Source organism: Microtus oregoni, unplaced genomic scaffold (genome assembly GCF_018167655.1).
Source record: "Microtus oregoni isolate MIOR12 unplaced genomic scaffold, Mior012 000003F_ref0000135, whole genome shotgun sequence".
Taxonomy (NCBI): Eukaryota; Metazoa; Chordata; class Mammalia; order Rodentia; family Cricetidae; genus Microtus; species Microtus oregoni.
Genome location: NW_024543062.1, coordinates 13,633,815 through 13,655,342, shown reverse-complemented (window position 1 = coordinate 13,655,342; position 21,528 = coordinate 13,633,815). Strand labels below are relative to the sequence as shown.

General features: G+C 46.3%; 1 protein-coding gene across 2 annotated transcripts in view; it reads left to right on the top strand.

Annotated features, from left to right (window-relative positions):
* Positions 1-21,528, top strand: part of LOC121446069 (S-adenosyl-L-methionine-dependent tRNA 4-demethylwyosine synthase TYW1) — a 77,884-nt gene that overhangs the window by 37,414 nt on the left and 18,942 nt on the right. The window contains exon 14 of one of the 2 annotated variants that reach the window (XM_041648432.1): positions 20,468-20,578. In XM_041648432.1, coding sequence (XP_041504366.1) covers positions 20,468-20,578 — 111 coding nt within the window. Of the gene's footprint in view, positions 1-15,060; positions 15,293-20,467; positions 20,579-21,528 lie in introns of those variants that run through there. The other variant, XM_041648433.1, reaches the window with a different exon arrangement.

Sequence of the window (21,528 nt, the reverse complement as noted above, 5' to 3'; positions counted from 1 at the left end):
GTGTGTGTACATTCTCTCTCTCTCTCCGCTCCCTGTCAGTTTTGAGGTCACCTTCCCCATTCACACTTCTGCAACCAACCCCCCCCACCCCCCGCTATTTCTGGAGACTGTATCTCAAAACAAAGCCACCTCCCTACCGAACGAAGTCCCCAACATAAAATAACCATATTTTGTAATTGTTACTTATCTTTGGAAGTTTGCTGAAATGATGATGGTTGTTTTGTAGCACTAGAAAATTGATTCCAGAAATTTCTACATCTTGATGAGCTAGCTGACTATAAATACACAGAACAGAGGGTGACTTTCAGGAAACAATACTTATTTTTTTGTTTCAGTAAATTGTCTTTTTCTCCCAGCTAGTTGTATATTGAGGTCAGCTTCGAGAAGATTGGGGCTTGAGCAGCAGTGGCTACTGCCTAAAAATGACAAATAGTCTTCAAGCTCTGTCTGTCCACAAGGTAATAGAGTTTTATATGTACTTTCTTTGACTTTTGGCTCACATACCGTATAAAGAATATTAGCATCCATATATCTTCCAAATGCCTCCCAAATCCAGGCAGCTTCTTGCAGATCTTCTGCCTGGAGGTTGTTGGTTTTCCAGCAGAACAGAAATTTAATATCCAAATTTGACTTTGCATACAGATCTTTCAACACAGTGTTTTAAATGGATGTTTGCAGGGGCAAAATTTATGTTTCTTTTCTGCGAACTGTGTGCATTGTAGATACAGTTGATGGACCGCTGGAGTCAGTTGAATCTGGAGTGACCAGATTACTAGATGTCACCAAGACAGGGGCTTCCTGGTTGGTGCTGGCACAACGACCCTATGCCCAGCAGCTGCTACTGACCTTTATTTTATTTTATTTATTTTTAAAAATTTATTAAACTTTATGTGCATTGGTGTGAAGGTGTCAGGTTTCCCTGGAACTGGATTTACAGACAGATGTGAGCTGCCATGTGGGTGCTGGGAATTGAACCTGGGTCCTCTGGAAGAGCAGCCAGTGCTCTTAGCAGCTGAACCATCTCTCCACACTTTTATTTGTCTTTTCGAGACAGGGTTTCTCTATAGTTTTAGAGCCTGTCCTGGAACTAGCTCTTGTAGACCAGGCTGGTCTCGAACTCACAGAGATCCACCTGCCTCTGCCTCCCGAGTGCTGGGATTAAAGCTGTGCACCACCACCACCCGGCTGACCTTTATTTTTGATGTTAGGCCTGGAAGTGTTGTTTGCATGTTGTTGTATAGATCTATGCAATTGTTATTTCATGTATAGTAATCTTATCTTTTAGTTTTAAGAAATTCTTCAGAGTATTTTAATTGATATATAACCCATTTTAATTTTTCCAGTTGATTCTCAGGGTCTCGTAGTTAAGGCTGGCTTTGAACTTGCCACATACTGACCCTCACATAAGCTTGGGTTTTGGGTGCATATGTTGTTGTAATCATACTATATGTGTGTGTGTATGTATGTATGTGTGTGTGTTTTTCTTATGCTAGAATCATGTCATAGTAGTTTTTGGTAAAAATGGATTGCCTTCTTCTCACACTTATAGATCTTCCTTTCCCTTGTATTTTTTGTTTGTTTGTTCAGTTTTCCGAGACGGGTTCTCTAAGTGTTTGTGGTTTTTGTTTTAGTTTTTCTTGATGACGGAGGTTTGAGCTCAGGGCTTCACACCTGCTAAGCATACACTCTGCCACTGGGCTACTCAGCTCTGCACACCTGTCCATAAACAAATGCAAATGTCCCAATTACACAACACTTCAGCTGTCACTTTGTCCAACAACTAATTATTGATTGCTTAATATCTGGTAAGGTTAATCCTAGCCACAGGGCAGTGATACACAAGGCAGTGGAGGCCCCTGCTCTCTTCAGGATAGAAGGAGAGAGGCGTTTGTATGGAGTTTATTGCCCAGCATGGCTTCTTACTGGCAAGACCAAGATGAGTACCAGCAAAGAAAGCTCAGGCCTGGGATTTCAGACACTCAGCTTAATTTTTTTCTTATTATTTGTGTGTGTGTGTGTGTGTGTGTGTGTGTGTGTGTGTGTGTATGTATGCCGTTATGAGTGCAGGGGTCTGAGGAAGCCAGAAGAGGGCTTGGGTTCCCTGGAGCTGGAGTTGCAGGCAGTTGAGAGCTGCCCTATGTATGTGCTGGGAACCAAACTCTGATTCTCTGGAAAAACATCAAGTACTCTTTTTTTTTGTTTGTTTTTTTGTTTTTCGAGACAGGGTTTCTCTGTGGCTTTGGAGCCTGTCCTGGCACTAGCTCTTGTAGACCAGGCTGGCCTCGAACTCACAGAGATCTGCCTGCCTCTGCCTCTCGAGTGCTGGGATTAACATCAGTACTCTTAACCATGGATAAGGCTAAAGGTTCCGAAGTTACCATTACAGATATTTGTAGTGCACACGCCTTTAATCCCAGCACTCAGGAGGCAGAAGCAGGTGGATCTCTAAGTTTGAGACCAACCTGGTCTACAACGTGAGTTCCAGGACAGTCAGGGCTACACAGAGAAACCCTGTCTCGAAAAGCAAAAACAAACAAAAAATCAAGCACACACAACACACCCCACACACGCACGCACCCCCCCCATGCACGCACGCACGCGCACACGCACCCTGCAAATACTTGTGAAATAGTGAAAGTAAGCATGCTGCATGGAGAGCCAGGTTCAAGCCTAAGGGGAGGGTGGCGTGGATCCAGATCAGCTGCACAGCGCAGATTCCACAGAGACTGAGATGTGTGAGATAGATACCTGGGGTAGGTGAGCAAGGGCTTCGTATGCAGCCTCCAGTTCCTTCTTTTCTCCCTTGGCATGCAACAGTCAACAAATTTTAAAGATTGATTTTTATTTTTTTTAATTATGTGTATATATGTATGTGTTTGTGTGTGTGTGTATGTCTGTCTGTCTATATACTGGTATGTGCATGTGAGTCTGTACAGACCAGAAAGGTTGTGAGCTGCCTGACGTGGATGCTTGGAACTGAACTTGCGTCTTCTGCAAAAGCAGTGTACACTTTTAACTGCTGAGCCATCTTTCCATCCCTTTGAGTGATTTATATAACTGTTTCATTGGTATCATGTTTGCCAAGCTCAGTTCCTTAGCCACACTCTGCTCAAGGAAGCATGGAAAATGTGTTCTTTATTCTGGATGGCTTGTTACATAAAACCGAGTATCTCAAGCAGACTGCTTAGGAGGAGGAAGCATGCTTGGGATTGAAGGTGGTTTGCCATCTACCACCAGGGAATCAGTGCACAAACAGCCCTAAGAGCAAGGGGCAAAGAGCCCAGGGAGGTCAGGAAGAAGGAGAGATAATAGAGAAGGGTGGCCAGTGGCATCGGTAAAGTGCCTTTAGAGCAAGGGTGAGGGCCTGAGTTCACATCCCAGCACCATGTAAAAAGCTAGGCATAGTGGCATGTTCTTGGGATCCCAGCACTCGGGCAACAAATATCGGTGGATCCCTGGGCTCAGTGGCCAGCCAGCCATGCTTACTTGGAGAACTCCAGGCCACTAAGAGAACTGTCTCAAAACAAACAAACACCAAAAATATAAACGCAATGTAAGTTGGAGAGATGGTTGAACACCTACTTGATCACTTGCTACTCTTCCAGAGGACCCCAGTAGGTCAAAGCTCAGCACCTACATCAGGTGGCTCATAGCTCCAAGCAATTCTGCGCTCTCTTCTGGCAGTGCCTTCGTGGGCATTGCCCTCATCTGAACAAGTCTACTCTCCCGACCAAAGGTAGATAGCACCTGAGAAACAACACCCAAGGCTACCCCAGGCACCATGCAGATGAGTGTACACGCCACGCAGATGAGTGTACATATGTGTATATGTATAAATATGTGTACTCACAAAAGAAATAATCAAAAGGAAAGAGGTAATCAACTCATATAAGGGGGGAAAAGTAGATACTTAAGCATTGGAAATACTTAAGGTTTTTACTGAAACCATCTCAGTGGTGTGTTGGAGATGGTAGACAGAGTGTAGTCATAAAATTTAAAAAATTACTTATTTTTATTTATTTTATATGCATGAGTATTTTTTTTTGTATGTCTGTGTACCATGTGCATACAGTGCCCAAAGAGAGGGCGCCAAATCGTTTTTAACAAAAGTTATAGACTGTTGTGACCCTCCTGGTGGCTGCTGGGACTTGAACCTGAGTCTTCTGCAAGAGCAGCAAACTGCTGAGCCATCTCTCCAGCCCCACCCCTTTAAGTTATTTTCCTGTAGCTGTCGGCAGTGAGAAAGTAACTCAGACAGACACGTGCTTTTGTATGATGGTTGATTGATGGATGATTCTCTGTAGAGGTCTGTCACTTTCTGCTTCCAGGATGGAGTACTTTTTAATGATTGTCCTACATGTGTGTTCTTATTTATCTGTTCATCCATTTGTCCATCTGTCCATTCATCCATCCGTCCGTCCATCTGTCTGTCCGTCTATCAAGACATAGTCTCACCATGCAACCCTGGTTGGCTTGAAATTGGCTTATAGAATAGGCTGATCTCAAACTCTATGGAGATCCCCTGCCTCTGCCTCCCAAGTCCTGGAATTAAAAGATATGTGCTACCTAACATTTTTGGGTTTTTAAAAATGTTTGTTTGCTTGTTTGTTTTTTCTTTTAAGGCAGGTACTCATGTAACCCAGTCTGCCCTCAAACTTGCTCTGTAACCATGAATGACCTTGAATTTCTGACTTTCCTTCCTCTCCTTCTAGTTTCTGCCCTGATGTCCTTCAGTGATGGACTGTGACCTGGAAATTTAAGCCAAATCTTTTCCTACTCTAAGTTGCTTTTGGTCAGAGTATTTATCATACCAGAGAGCGAAAGCTAGAACAGGACCCCAGGCAGTGACGCTGCTTGACTCAGATCAGCCCAGGACATAGCTGGGAAGTGGAAAGGCATGCCCCTCTCCAGTGGGAACAAGGCATGCCCCTCTCCAGTGGGAACAAGGCATGCCCCTCTCGGGAACAAGGCATGCCCCTCTACAGTGGGAACCAGTCTGTGTAGCTGAAGAAAGGGAACCATGATCTCTCATTTTACTGTCATCCTTCAGAGTGCAAAAGTTAATGCCCCGGTTTGGGGTGTCAGTAGAGAAGGCACTGAATGTGTGTGGTAGACACATTTGGAGGTCTGCACTGTGACCGTCTCTGGTGTGCCTGGGTGTCAGGGAGTGAATTACCCTGGGATAAGGGGCATGGGCTGCACCTCTGGGGAGGCTTTTCATAGTCTCAGCAAGGCTGGTAACAAGTTTTGGCCCTTCACCACTAAAGTGGCCATGAAAATTTCTTTTTTACATTTATTTACTCTGTGTGTGTGTGTATACACGTTCACTTGTTTGGAGGGTAGAGGACATCTTTTGGGAGTTGGCTCTCTTCTTCCACCATGTGGAGCGTTCTGAGGATTGAACTCAAATCGTGAGGCTTGCCTGCAAGACCCTTTTACCCCTGAGGCTGTCTTGGTGACTTGAGTGGTGAGCTCTCTTCTTTAGTTTTCTTGCCAGTGGGATCCTTCAAGGCTGCTCATCTCTAGGTCTGTTTTAAATTTCGAGCCTAGCCATCCCCATTTTGGAGATGAGAAACGAAATCTTTTATGAGAATCATCATATTTGACTTATTAAAAGCAGAGTTTCAGGGGAAAGGGGAATTAGAAGGAATGATCAGGAGCTAATGTCTTTACTAGTAAAGCCGGGAGGAAGGAAGCACTTTCTCAAATTGACATCTGAAAAGTCTTTCTTAGCACTTTTGGGGAAATAAAGATGCTAGAGACCATTTGGGGTCTGTTTGATTTATGACGATTTAAAGATAACTCATACCTCTGATGAGGGCCTGCAAGAAGGCCCTACGTGTGGGAGAGACTCCTTTGCCTTCAGAGGAACAGAAGAATTACTCAATTGGTCCTTGAGGTATTGGGTTAGAATAAATACCATTTATATCCAGCTACTTGTTGTGTTCCTAAATCCAGCCATACACTAGGGAAAATCAGCTGCTCCTGGGACCAGTCAGAAATGTTCAGTTTTGCATAAAGAACAATCCCTGGAGTGTATGCGGTGCTGGGGATGGAAGCCAGGGACTTTGTGCATGCCAGACAAGCATACTGCTCCCTCCGTGTGTCGCCTGAGCTGCAGCCCTGGCCTGATAGGTTCTCTGTGTGTACTCGTGTCGGGTGTGTGTGTGTGTGTGTGTGTGTGTGTGTGTGTGTAGATCCCCTGGAGCTAGAATTGCTAATGGTTGTGAGCTACCTGCTGTGGATGCTAGGAGTTGAATTTGGGTCCTCTGGCAGAGCAGTACACTTTTTTAACATTGCTGAGCCATCAATCCAGCCCTAGCCTGTCACTGTGGTGTGTGGTGTGGTGTGGTGTGTGTGTGTGTGTGTGTGTGTGTGTGTGTGTTTGAGTGTGTTTGAGTGCCACAGGACACATGTAGAGTTTAGAAGATGACCTTGTAGAGTTGGTTCTTTGCTTCCCCCTCCAGGTCTCGGGGATGGAAGGCAGATCTCCAGACTTGAACAAGTGTGTTTAGCTGCCATCCCATCTCCCCGGCCCTGCCTCTTCTGGCAGGTCCGACTTGCTGTCGTTTCTGATTTTACTTTAGAACAACAGACGTGAGTTCTGTCCCCACAGGACATGTCACTAGTTAGTGTTCCAGAGAGGGAACTCGATCAGCTTCAGTTAAGGGCCAGGTCACCTGTAATCGGTCTTTTTTATTTCTTTTTGGTTTTATTAACGAATCTAAACATTCCTGACCTCCAAAGTCTTGCGTTTAAACAACCAAGTCCTGGAAGGGGGAGTTGTTTTCTTACTATTTGGGATGCAGACTTGGGTTGGCTTACGCAGCATTTCTGGAAAGTCGGTCTGCTGTTGAGTTTATCAGTTTGATCTGAGGACGTGTGGTTCCCAGTCACCCAGCATTCTTGTCAAACTGGCCCTGTTGTGGTAGTTCGGGGAGACCGATGATGCTTACGTTGGGTGTTTTTCCCATACCCTGTGTTCCATGTGCCTTGGGATCAGCCACTTCTGTTCATGTGAGTTTACCGCAGGAATGATGGATGGGCTGTGTCTCTGAAAGTACTGCCGGGGGCTTTGCTTCTCTGTCCGTATCTTCAGATGTACAAGTCAGTGTGCAGATGTAAGTCATGGGGACTGACGTGCTATCTGGGCAGGGTCGCACCGTGAGCAGCCACTTACTGGTTTTGGTGACACTGGTCTCTGACCTCTTTATAGTACTCTTTGTGGACCCCCTCTTCCACCTGGTGGCAGCGATCTTCAGTCGTGAGTGCTAGGATTGCAGGTGTCTGTCTCCACACCCACCTGTTACTACGGCTTCTTACAAATCCAACATGAAAATCTCTGCCTGGCATTAGCATTCTTCTAGAACAGGTTTTTCCAAGGCTTTGGTGGGAACGAGGGCCTAAGAAAACAAACTCACTCAACCTTTGCTCACCCTCCTTTTTTGAGAATCCTGCCATGATGGCTAATGTTGAATGCTGATTTGGCAGGACCGAGGAGACAAGCCTTGGGGGGGGGGGCTTTCTCTTTACTAGGTTAACTGAGGTGGGCACCCCACTCTACAGTTGGGATGCGCCATCGCTGGGCTTGGTTTGGAATGCATATAAAGGAGTAAGTTAGCTGAGTGTGAGCATGTGAGCCTGCATTGCTCTCCCCTTTGGACTGTGGATGCAATATGACTGGCTGCCTCTGTCCTGCTGCCTTGATTTCCCCACCGCGATGGACTGCACCCATGAACTGGGAGCCAAGGCACCCTTCCTCCCTAAAGCTGCTTTTGTCAGGGCATTTTTATCACAGCCATAGGACAAGCAACTAGCCCACCTGTCTACGCCTAGCCCTGCTCTCATCATGAATATCTTCCTCAGCCGTAGAGTTCACAGATGTCACCTGAAATGCCACCAAAGGTGTTGACTGAATAGCCACACTATAGATGCGTGGACTGTTGCTTGGCATTGAACATCTTGTGGCTCTGTGTCTCAGCATGATAGAGAGGCTTGGCTGAATAGTCTTGTGCCTCAGTATTCAACTGTAAGCTTTATCATTCCCATAACCTAAATTTTTAGAAGTGTAATTTCCAGGTCAACAGAGTTTGATATTCTAGATTCTTTAATCACATTTCCATGTTACTTCCAAAATGTGTGCATGGATTCACAGTCCCACGCAGGGAATGGTATTCCTGTCTAGGAAGCGTTGAGTACTGCTATTTAAAAGAAACAACCTGTGCCAACTTGATAATCCACTCTGTTGCATTTGCACTTCCACTAGCGGTCACCACTGGAAAACCAGTGCAGCAACTGGGGCGGAAGCCATGGAGGAACACTGCGGACTGGCTCACTCCTCATGGCTTGTTCAACCGCTTTCTTATACCATGCAGGGCAAGCTCGGCCCTTCAGATCAACCATTAAGCAAGGTGCCTTACAGAGTTACCTGCAGGCCAGTGTTGATGTGGAGGCGTTTCCTCAGCTAAGAGCTTCTCTTCCCAGGTGTGGCTAGTTTAGTGTCAAGTTGACAGAAACCAAGCAACACCAGGAGCTTTGCCTCGTTTTGAACTTTTTGCAAATGGAACCAGGGCAGTTCACTTGGTTTTGGGACTATTCCTACACTTTTCCTTTATGTGTATCTATTGGATGTGTGGAACTATATTTTCATTACCATATCTCAGTGTTTGAATATGCCATAGCCTACCCATTCTGTTATTGACAAATATTCACGGTCCTGATGATTTTTTCTATTGAGAATAGCTGTCACAGTATTCTGATACATATGTCTAAGTATGCATACATGCTTGTTAACACTCGCTGTAGGAACGGTGTGTACTTGTTGTGTGTTCGTTCACCTGTAGTAGGTAAATTATGTCTGTCTATCTGTCTGTTTGTTTTGTGGTACTGTGGAAAGAACCTAGGGCCTGTGATTTCTAGACAACAAGAGGAGTTCACCACTGAACCACCCCCCAGCCCCTCACTGGGGGATTCTAGGCAGGGACTCTACCACTGAGCCACACCCCAGCCCCTCCCTGGGGGATTCTAGGCAGGGGCTCTACCACTGAGCCACACCCCAGCCCCTCACTGGGGGATTCTAGGCAGAGGCTCTACCACTGAGCCACACCCCAGCCCCTCACTGGGGGATTCTAGGCAGGGACTCTACCACTGAGCCACACCCCAGCCCCTCCCTGGGGGATTCTAGGCAGGGGCTCTACCACTGAGCCACACCCCAGCCCCTCCCTGGGAGATTCTACTTTGAGCTGTCCCCCTGCAGCAGCTCATTTCTGAGCTGTGTGTGTCTGTGCTCTAACAGCAGGTTGTGTATGGAAGTCGCGTCCTACCCAGGCTGCCACTAGTCTTGTCGGCTGCTGTGTTACTGGTCAAAGTAGACTTTTGCATTTCTGTGCATTGGATTTTTAATCTTCAAAAATCATGGTAGATGTGCAGGAATTATTCTTGAGGAGAGGGCAGTACAGTTCTGTTTTTTGGTGTGAAAACTTGTTTTATTTTTTTGTTGTTGGTGGTCTGGTGGCCTCATGTGCACACCAGGTGTTCCGTTTCTGGACTTCATCCTGGGGCCTACAGAAACTCAAGGCCATACTCTAAGATCTGCTTGTTTTATTTTATGTGCATGAGTGTTTGTCTCTGTGTGTCTGTTCCCCATGTGCCTGCTTGGTACCCATGGAGGTCAAAAGAGAGCATCGAAGCAGTGCAGGGGTTGTGTGCAGGGGATGCTGTAGGCAGGGAGGCGTCAGAGCTTTATAAACCACACCTGAGAGGTCCAGACCACAGCAGTGAAGACTGAACACAGTGTCCAGTTGCTTCTGCTGAGGGGCCCATGCCCTGACATCTGTTGAGGTGTGGTGTGCTTTGCTTAATTGGACTTCACGGTTTCTGTTCTCAGTTATGAGACTGTAATTGTTCAGACACAAAATCCATTTTTAGGTCAAGGCCAAAGGAGAACAAGTGGAAGACCACATTCAGCCTGTGGGCCAGAATTGATTGATTAGAGTGTTGATACAATTTGTCTTTTTTGAGACAGGGTCTCCTGTAACCCAGACTGGCCTCGAACTGACCCTGTAGCCCAGGTTGGGCTTGAATTTGAGATCTTTCTCCAGTCTTCCAAGTGTGGGGATCTTTTAATTTTTTATTTAAGTGGCATTTTACAGTTTCTCTGTAGAGGTCATTCCTATGTTTTGTAAGATTTATTTACAAATATGTAGTGTTGGATACTATTGGTAAACGACTATTTAATTTTTTCAGTTTCAAAAATTATTATATATATTCAGGAATTAGATTTTTGGATACTTACTTTGTATTACAAATACTTCTAAAATGATTAATTCTTTGTTTTTCAAGTCATATGGAATGTTTAAAAGATCTTCTAAGTGTGTTTGTGTGCGTATGTGAGTATGCGCGCGTGTGCTGGTACACGCATACCATAGTTTATGGACTACATCACACATGTGGAGGTGGACGGCTTGCGGGCATGGGTCCCAGGCATCAGACTCAGGTCGCCAGGCTCAGTGGTAAGCACTTCTTCCCACTGCACCGCCTCGCCAGCCTGGGGTACCCTTTGGTTGCTTGTGGAGCATCAGTTTCACTGTGTGTGCAGGTTCTAGGAGAGTCCTTGCGCTGCCTCCCCATCGTCTCCTGGATTCCGGAGGAGCCTTTGGTGTCTCCCCATCGTCTCCTGGATTCTGGAGGAGCCTTTGGTGTCTCACCGATGAGTTTTCCTGTCGACTTTTCAAATTCTTGTCATTACTCTGGAGACAGCTCCTTTTGTTCCCAGCGCCTTATGATTTTTTAAATTATGAGTAACTGTTGAGTTCACATGCTCATTCTCATTCTGTTGAGTAGATTCTGTTCTTTTCTTCTGCTAATATGGTGAATAGCACTGATTTTCAAATACCAGGCCACATTTCATTTCTGAAATAAGCCTGTCGCTGTATATCTATTTTGTGTTATTGGGCTATTCTGCGTATTAAAATTTAAAAGCTGTTTCTGTGTTCCAGAGAGATGCTGAACTATAATTTTTCTTTTTTGAAAAGATTTTCATTTATGTGTTATGTTGTTGCCCTTGGGGGCCAGAAGAGGGAGTCTTCCTGAGGGGCTGCAGGTACAGGTGCTTGTGAATGGTTCAGTGGGACCTGAAACAGGTCCTCTTTAAGAATAGCAAGCAACCTCTGAGCCATCATTCTAACCCCGATTTCCTTCCTTAACTTTTTTTTTAATTTTAAAATTATTTTATTCCTTTTTTTAAAAAATGCATATGAGTCTTTTGCCTGCATACAAGTGTGTGCACCATACATGCACCTCGTGCCCAAGGAGACCAGAAGAAAGCTTTGGATGCCCTAGAATGAGTTTACAACTGTGAGCTGCCATGTGGTTGCTGGAATCAAACTCATGTCCTCTGGAAGAGCACCAGTGCTCTCCACAGCAGAGCCATCTCTCCAGCCCCATTAGAAATCATTTTAAAAATTTATTCCTTCCCAATTTCACACACACACATATATATGTATATAATGTAGTTTGATCATATTCCCCTACTCATCTCTTAGTTCCCCCTTCTCCCACTGAAGCCCTCCTTCCCAGCAATTCCGTTCATGTCCATGTGGCCCCCCCCCAACTTTCATGCTTTTTTTTTTTTGTACCCATCTGGGTTTAATTAGGGCTGTTCAAATGAACTGAACTGTAGTTTTCTTTTATCAACTTTGTCTTTGCTAAGAGCATTACGGTGACCTCTTAAACACAAGGTGCTCCCCATGCTCTGGAGGGGTAGGATGCTGCTGTTGACTCCGTTGACTCGTTTTAGTAAACTGGTTCTCAAGTACTCTAGTAAACCGATAGTAACCATCCCATGATGCTCTGCTGTCACCTCTCTGTCTCCAGTCTCCATGTTGTTTTCTCCTCATTTGTTCCGTCCACAACAGCAGATTTTCCTGTTACTCTTGCCAATTATTTTTTAAATATTACTCAGTTTAAAAAAGCTGTACATTTGTTCTCTCTCTCAGGGGCTGCAGAGGACTCTTTGTGGGAGAGATAGGTTCTCCTCTTCCACCATGTGGGTCTGGGGTAATTGAACTCAGGTTGTCGGGCTGGTAGCAAGTGCCGCTAGCCTCCCTCACTGACTGCCTGGCCACTTCCTCAGCTTCCCTGTGACTGAGTCCTGACAATGTTGCTGAGCTGTATTTTCTCACAGTTTCCTCTCCATCTCACCCTTTCGAGTTTTTTTCCCCAGTGTCTATGCTGCTATTTACATACATTTATTTATTTTGCTGGGGGTGTGCGTATATGCCTGCATACATGCCTGCGTGCGTGCGCGCGCGCGCGCGTGTGTGTGTATGAGTGGTGTATGCATGTGTACGCATGCCATGGCGCATGTGGTGAAGTCAGCAACTTTCTGGAGTGGGTTCTCTTCACCTTGTTGGGAAGTATCTGTCTTATTTCTGCTGGTGTGCGGCATACACCAGGATAGCTGACCCCTGGATGACAGCTGATCCTCCTGTCTCTGTCTCCCATCTCTCAATAAGAATGCTGTGGTTACAGATGTGAGCCTCCACATCTGGCTTCTTATATGGGTTCTGTAGATAGAATGCAGGTTGCCAGGATAATATGGTAAGTGGCAGGGAAAGGGCATATTGTGGCTCACAGTTGAAGGCACAGTGCAGCAGGGGACAGGGAAATCAAGGAAGCAAGAGCCTGAAGCAGCTGGCCACATGGCTTCCAGAGTCAGGGACAGAGCAGTGAATACGTGCTGCTGCTTCGCATCTTCTCTGTGCTGCAGGTCAGGATCCCAGCCAAGGGATGGTCCTCCTCACCATTAGGGTCTTCTCCCACATCAGCTAATGAAATTAAGGCAATCCCTCGAATGCATGCCCAGAGGCCACCTCCCATATGATTCTAGATTCTGTCAAGCTGGCATTAACCAACGCAGGGAACATGAGGTGCTGCCTCAAAATAGATAAATAAATAAAAATCTTTCTTTAAGTTGTTTTTTCCTGCTCTGTTTCTGGTGAGGGTCTTCTGTTGCCACTTCTGCCTTTGGGATACTGAGGGAGACCAAGCCTACTTGGGACTCCATGCCAGACTTGGTAAGATGGAAACAGATGCAGATAAATTATTTTACCACTTTTTATTTGTATGGGTGTTTATCCTTAGTGTGTGTCTATGCACTATTACCTGGTGCCCATGGAGGCCAGAAAAGGGTGTCAGATCCTCTGGAACTGGAGTTACAGGTGTTTGGGAGCCGTCTGTCATGTGGGTGCTGGAAGTCAAAGCTGGATGCTCTGGAAAAGCAGCCAGTGCTCTTATCCTCTGAGCCATCTCTCTGGGTTATCAGTCTAGAGCTTCCTTCCCCATGACAAGAAACAAATGTTTTTGCAGAGACAAAGTCCCTATTTTAGTAAAGAAAGACTTAAGATCAATACATATTAAGAAGTTAGAAATGAACCGCAAATTACCTACAGAGTAAGCCCTAGGGAGGGAGTAAAGAGGTTAATGAGACAGAAGAACACCCCCGGAATAGAGATGATTATAAAAACCAAAGCTGGCTCTGTCCGAAAAGCCTAGAAGACTGCAAAGTCAGCCAGTGAAGTGAGAGAAGACGAATGTGCGGTATTGGGGATGAAAAGGGAGCATTTGGGGGGCCGAGTTACTGTTCTGCTGCTGTGAAGAGACTCCACGACCAAGGCGGCTTCTGGAAGAAAGAATTTAATGGGGTCTTGTTTAGAGTTTCAGAGGGTGAGTCCGGACCGTCATGGCAAGGGGCATGACTGTAGGCAGGCATGTGCCGGGGCAGTAGTGAGAGCTTACCTCTCACCTGCCGAGTGGAGGCAGAGAGCGAGAGTCTGGGCCTGGTGTGGGCTTTTGAAACCTCAGAGTCCATTCCACAGTGATGCGCCTCCTCCAACAAGACCTCATGCAGTTCCAGCATGCAAATACGTGAGCCTGTGCGGGCCGTTCTCACTCAGACACCACACTGGACACCACGAGAGTTTGCAAAACTCTAGGGAGGCTAAGAACGTGGCTCAGTGGGCCAAGTACTTCCCACACACAAAGCTGAGGCTCTTGAATTCAAATCCCTTGAGCTCATGTAAAGCCAGACTGAGCAGTGCTCACCTTGAGTCTCCGTGCCCCGTCAAGCTGAGATGGGTCAGCCAGCCTGAGTTAGGCAGCAGTGACCAACCAAGGAAATCCATCACAGAAAAGATAGCAGGTGAAGATGGTCAGTCTCGGGTGGCCTCTGACCTCCACACATATGCTGTGGCATGTGTATGACTGCCTTCATGCATGCTCACAAATTTATAGACATATATAATATTTGCATATGTATAAAAGAAAAAAATAAGATTTTTAATGACTTTGTGCTGATTAGACGAAATGTACAAATTCTTAGGAAGCAAAGCTAGAAAAACAGCACAAGAAAAAGCTAGGGTGCTTGAGTCTGTAATGGCCAGATTTCTACCAGCGTTGATGCAAGATTGGGTTTCTCTGGAAGAGGAAACCTGAATTGAGAAAATGCCCCATTATATTGGCCTCTAGGCTTGCATTTTCTTGAATAATGAATTGCTGGGGATGGGCCCAGCACCCTGTGGGTGGTGCCACCTGGCTGGCCCTGGGTTGTATAAGAAAGCAGGTGAGCAAGTCAGCAAGCAGTATCCCTCCATGGTCTCTGCCTCAGTTCCTGCCTTGTGTTCCTGCTTGATTTCCTTCAGTGATGGACTGTGACCTGTAAGCCAAGTAAACTCTTTCTTCCCCATGGTGCTTTTGGTCTTGATGTTTTATCGCAATAATAGAAAGCAACTATAATGGAGTTTACAAATGATTTTCTTTTATTATTTTTTACTTACTGAGACAGGGTCTCAACTATGTAGCCCTGCTTGGCCTGGAACTCACTATGTAGACCAGATTGGCTTCAGAGTCACAGAAATCCACTTGCCTCTTCCTCCCAAGTGCTAGGATTAAAGGAGCGCACCACCACACCCTGTTTATTTTAATTTCTCTCTCCTCTCTCTCTCTCTCTCTCTCTCTCTCTCTCTCTCTCTCTCTCTCTCTCTCTGTGTGTGTGGAGTGCAGTGCCCTTGGAGTTCAGAAGACCCCCGCCCCCCAGCTGGGGTTGCAGGTGCTGGTGATCCACCTGCACAGTCCTCCCGAAGAGCAGTGCGTGCTCTTAACCACTCACGGAGCCGTCTCTCTAGTCTTCTGGTTTGATCATTTAAAAACCCGCCCAAAGAGAGTTGCGGGCCCAGATGGCTTCATGGGTGACTCAGCAGTTAGTTCCAGGAAGAACCAACACCAGCTCTACCCAGCTTCTCCAGGAAGAAGTCCAAGCTCTCTCCAGCTCAGGCTTTGTCATCCACAATCACTTCTAGCAATCGGCAACGACTTTGCTGGGCGTGGTAGTGCATTCCTGAATCCCAGAATTTAAGCTCTGATCTGACTTCTGCAGCACACTGTGGCACGTGCATGTACACACTTAAATGAATAGATTTTTATTATGTTTAAGTTCACAGAGGGGTGTTGTATATTTCTGGAAGGCGATAGTTGGATCCTAAACATAGACACTAAGCAAATGGCCATGAACAGCCAGGACTCCATTAATGGGCATGGGAGGACCCGCTCTAACAGGACTTCTGTTGTGATTTTACCTTACTCAGCAGCAACTCTGGCCTTTGCCCACTAGATGTCAGTAGCACCCCCACTCGGGGAATCTGGAAAGGGCTCTCAAGGTGTCACCCTATGGAAGGAAGTTTCAATGTTTGAACAGAATAGCCCCAGGGTTGCTGAGCTGCCCCTGGTTGAAAGCCACCACGTCTACAGGATAGCAGACTCTGTCACTGCAACAGTGTTAGCAGTGTAAGCTGGAAGTGGGTCAGCAGAACAGACTGGAAAAGCTGTGAGAGCCAGCGGGAGCCCCTCAGGTCTAGATGCAGGCTTTATTATATTTATTACAATGGAAGATCAATATGGATATGAGTTTAGTTACACATTTTAACTGATGTTTATTATGTGTGTCTCTGTGTGATTATGTGCATGCAAGTTCAGAGGCGAAGAGAGTGTTTTGGATTCTCTGGAGCAGGAGTTAGAGAAGCTTTTGTAAACCTGCCAGTTTGGGTGTGCAGCACAAAACTCAGGTCCTCTGTAGGAACGGTGAACACCCTTGACCACTGAGCCATTCTCTTGTGCCCTCATCTTGTCATGGGTCAGGGTCTCACATACTTCAGGCTTGCCTCAAACTTGCTACGTGTCTCAGGATGACCTTGAACTCTCCTCAGTGCTGGGACGGCAGCTGTGAGCCGTCCTGCTTGGTTTTATGGTGCTGGGGGTGGACCGGAGCCTCACTGCAGGGTAGGCAGGCACTCTACCCACCAAGTCACACCCTAAGCCTTTCTTTGTGGGTTTTCGCTGTTTTACAGGGTGTAGCAGATAGAGCCAGAGACAGACAGCAAGCGTACATGCAAGCCCAGTTGCTAGGGCTTGTGTTGCTGGGGAGCCCATCTTGGACCACCTGCTTGGCTACCATGTAGCTTCTGGCAGTTTACTTGCCCTGTTTACTTTGGGCCCAGATTTTATAGTTGTCAAATGAATATCATAATCACACGAATCTGGTAAGATTCTTTCTGAAGTTTAGACAGATCCAAGAATCTTGAAAAGAGACAAAACACTTGGACGACTGATCTGGCGCCTGGCAAGGGTTGGCTCACCTTGCTTCGTTTCTCTTGCTAGCTCTCGCCAGGTTCTTCATTCAGAGGATTTGTGGAGCGCCCCCCCCCCTTTTTTGTGGAGGCAGAGTTCTGTTTAGGTCTCCCAGGAACATATTTTACTTACTTATTTATTTTTACCTTTTTTTACATGTAATTTCATAAATGAATCATTGGGTTTTTAATAGAGCAGTTGAAATGGAATATTCTGCCTTCTATTCTGTACATGGTCTTTGCTGGCGTAGAACCATTCCTCTCTTAGGGCTGGTTTCGGTGTGGAAGTGTATGGTGTCTACATGTGTGATGTATTTTTGTGAGCGTGTGGGAGAGGCACAGGTGCCTATGCTGCGTGCGGAGGCCAGGGAAGGAGAGCAGATGTCCTGCCGGGTCCCTCTCTGCTTGATTGCCTTGTAATGTGTTCTCACGCTGACCCTGGAGTGAGGCTGGCAGCCAGTGACCCTCTTGTCTCCACACCCTGCAGCTCCCCAGCCCTAGAGTCACAGGTGTGCGTGGCCATGCCTGGCTTTTTATCTGAGCCCTGGGATCAGAACTTACGTTCTCAGGCTTGTATCCCATGCATTCTCACACACTGAGCCTCTCAGCTCTGTCATTGGTCATTGGCTGGGGTTTCTGTGGGCTTTTTTTTTTTTTAATACTGTTTTGTTTTGTTTTTTTGAGACAGGGCTTCTCTGTGTAATAGCCCTACCTGTCCTGGAACTCCCTCTGTAGACCAGGCTGGCCTTGAACTCCCAGAGATCCACCTGCCTCTGCCTCCCAAGTGCTGGGCTTAAAGGTGTGAGCTAACATGGTCCAGCCTGTCACTGGGTTTTTTAAACGGATCCCTGGTATTTGACATGATTTATTTCTACAAGGCTTGGTTCTAAGTGCTATAGAGTGGAATGCTAAGTCCTACAGAAAGAAACAAACCAACCCCACATTTTTGTTTGGAAACAAGAGTTGCACTGTGTGGCCCCGGGCTGACCCAGCACTCACTGTGTAGGCCAGGCTGGCCTGATATTTACTGTGTAGCGAGGCTTTAAACTTGCTGAGTTCTTGCCATGGCCTTCCAAGTGCTGGGCTTGCTGGGTTAGCATTGCTAAGCCTGCACAAAGCCTATTTTACAAAGATGGAATTGACCATACCGAGGAAGCGTGCATGCTCTGGATCCCATCCTACCTCGAGTTTCTTTCAGCCCACTGGTGCTCTAGGCTAGGAGAGATGGTGAGTATTGCTTGTTGACTAGCCTCTTTCCTTGCATTTGTTTCTTTAGTTTGTAACTTTTCATAGTTTACTGCTTTTGTGTGCATGTCAGTCATTTTTGCCCTGGCTGCCTTGATTTGATCATAGCCTTCAGGAAAACTTTAAAACAGGATAGGCAGTCTTCTGTGAGTCTAACTGGGAATATCCCTTTTATTTTTTAAATTATATGTTGTGTGTGTGTGTGTGTGTGTGTGTGTGTATGCGTGAGGGTGCAGGTGTCCACGGAGGCCAGAAGAGGGCGTCAGATCACCTGGCGCTGGAATTCTAGGTGATGTGAGCTGATCAACAAAGATGCTGGGATCTGAACGCAGGTCCTCTGCAGGAGCAGAGTGTGCTATTAACTCCTGCAGCGTCTCTCCAGCCTGACTCGACTCCAGATGGCTTCGATTTGGTGGTGGGAGCCTGGTAGCTGTTTAAAGGGAGTTTAGAAGTTTCCTGTCTTTTCTTCCCTGGTAAAATCCTCTGTAAAGAACTAAGTAGACAGGAATGAGATGCCCTTGATGTACCTGACAAATGCCCTTTACTATTCATCTCTGAGCCTGCTCTGTGAAAGATCTCAAGCCTGCAGGGTGCTGTAGGGCAGCCTTCATCCCAGCACCCAGGAAGTAGAGGCAGGAGAATCAGAAGTCAAAGGTCATGCTTGGATACAGAGTCAGTTCAAGGCTAGCCTGGGCTGCAGGAGACTTACCTCAAAAAAATCACAAAATGCTCTCAAGTGTCTCTTCTTTCTGTGAATTATGCTTTCCCCCCAAACATAGAGGTAGATACTTGGAGTTCTTTATTTTCTCTCAATTATTTGAGCCCTGCTCTTTAGGATACCTGGGAATTTGTCCCCCAGGTCCTCCAGGTCCCCCAGGTCCCCCAGGTCCCCCAGGTCCCCCGAGTCCTCTAGGTCCCCCGAGTCCCCCAGGTTGGCTCCTCTCTAGGGTTCAGCATTGGACTTTAAGCTCTCAGCAATGGTCTTCTGAGGGTTTCCAGTACGTCCTCGAGTCTTACTTGTTTATTTTGGGCCGGAAAGTAGCCGAGTCTCGGATTGTATGCCTTTCATAGCCTTTAGTGACTACAATCTTAATGCTTTTTGAAAAGCCTGCACCAGTTTGGGTTTGTGGTAGATGTTGGCGATTACCCATGAGTGTGACTTCCTGGAACAAGAAATGCCAAAGATTATAACTAACAAGAAAACTGGGAAGAAAAGAACCATGATTCATCTACAGTTCACAGGATTGTTGTCTGAGCACACAAAGGTTATTTGAGTTAATTTCTCTTCTCTTAAAGTGATTTAATCAACTAATTGCTTACTTTTTAAAATTTTTATTAGCGTGTATCAATTTACTTAATAATGGGTTTCATTTTGTTATTTTTACTCATGTGTGTTCAGATAATTTCACCCTCCACTGCCCTCTGTCCTCCTCATCCCCTCATAATCCTCTTCATCTTCCTAGCAAATCTCCCTTTTATTTTAATGTCCCCTTTTTTATGACACACACACACACACACACACACACACACACACACACACGACATGGAGATCAGAAAGACAAAGTCCTATCCCCTAGAGTTACAGATGGTTTGAGCCGCCATGAAGGTACTGGGAACTGAACTCAGGACCTCTGTGAGGGCAGCCGGTGCTCTAACCACTGAGCCAACTCTCCAGCTCACCATGACTTTAATTATGATTTCTTCTGTTAGCACTGGGAGAGGGGTTGTTTATTTACAGGAACATGGCTGGTGACTTATCAGTGCCTGCACTAGCGGGGATCTTGCTGTTTCTTCAATAGTCATTTTGTTTATTTAGTGTGTGTCTGCTTGCAAGCACATGTGAGTGAGGAAGACAACTGGTTCGGAACTGGTTCTCACTGGCCACCATGTGGGTCCCAGAGACCGATTTCGGGTTGTGACGATTGGCAGCAAGCACCTTTACTCACTGAGCCATCTCACTAGCCCCCTTGCTCTTATTAAAGCTAATTCAGTGTGTGTGTGTCAGGCAGCTGTTTGGTGACTAACATGGTTGTAGATACTGGGAATATGGGTGAGGGCGTGGGGAAAACATGTGCTAGCAATTTGTGCCTTCTGAAAGGTGTATGACAATCTTTCTATCACTAATACTTTCCATCTGTCTGCAAAATGTAGTTTCAGGGGCTGGAGAGGAGAGATGACTCAGTGGATAAGGCATTTGCTGCTCTTCCAGAGGACCCAGGTTCTATTCTCGGCACCTGTGTTGCAGGGGAGGGTGTGATGCCCTCTACTGACCTCAGAAGGAATTACACCGTACACAAACCCACACACAGACTCAGCCATATGCACACAATTAATGAAAAATAAAATCTTTTTAAGAGCCTTGTGCTCGACCAGTTGAGCTAGCTGAGCAACCGTCTTCTTTTCAAAAGTAACTTCAGTCTGTAAAAGTCCATAGGGGCTTCACCTGACCTGAATTCTCTGGGAGTCAAGTGTCGGCCAGGGCTCTTGGGTGAATCTGTGACTTCGGCTCAGTTTTAAACCAAGTCTTTTTTTCCCTGTTTCAGCAACAGCGAACAGTCTACAGACTGACACTTGTGAAGTCTTGGAACGTGGATGAACTCCAGGCCTATGCGGAACTGGTGTCCTTGGGGAACCCCGACTTCATTGAGGTCAAGGTGAGCTCTGCTGGCTGGTGGTGGGCAGGCTGTGACTTAGGGATGACTGGCCGAGGCCCAGGGACAAGCTTTTAGAACTCCTGGTCATTTGGTACACAGACTCACTGAGAAGATGTCTCTGTCCTGGTCATCGGAGCAGCAGTGAAGGAGACCAAGCTGTTGGTCTTCAGAAGTATCTCCTTTGGGGGCCGGAGAGATGGTACCATGTTTAAGAGCACTTGCTGATTTCCCAAGGACCCGAGTTTGGTTCCAAGTTATTGGACAGCTCACAACCATCTGTAACTCCAGCTCAGGGGATCCAGTGCTCTCTTGACTTCTGAGGGCACTGTCTACACACACACACACACACACACACACGCACGCACGCACGCACGCACGCACACTTTTTAAATCTTTCTTTCTTCAGAGTAGAAAATAAGTTAATTATGGAACTGGCCAGTTCATGAAAATCAACCATTTCACCAATTTATTTTCACAGTATGTCAGTGCTGCATACAATGTGGTCGGTTTATTCTGACAGTTTAGATATTTGGTATTGGGTTAAAAAAAAATCATTGAGAGCTTCTCCTCTGATGGGAGGTAGATAACATGAGATGAGCTAAGGAAGTTGTGCTGAGATGTTTCAGACCTATTCAGCTGTTGGTGGGGTCTAATGAGCTCCGCCCACTTGTCACCTCCAGCAGGAGACCAGTCTGGGCTAGTCTAATTTCAGCTCAACTGCTACCCCTTTCCTGCTCTTATCCCTGCTTATTTTCCCCGAAGTTGTGTAAGTTAAAGGAGAAGTTCTCCATTTCATCCATTCATTTACTTAGTTCTTGTTTGATTTTTGAGATAGGGTCTCATTCTGTAGTTCAGGCTAGCCTGGGATGCGCTGTGTAGCCCAGACCTTGGGCCAGCTAGCCTGGCATACACAGGAGGCCAATAATGAGTCCCTTTCTCAAGCAAGGGAC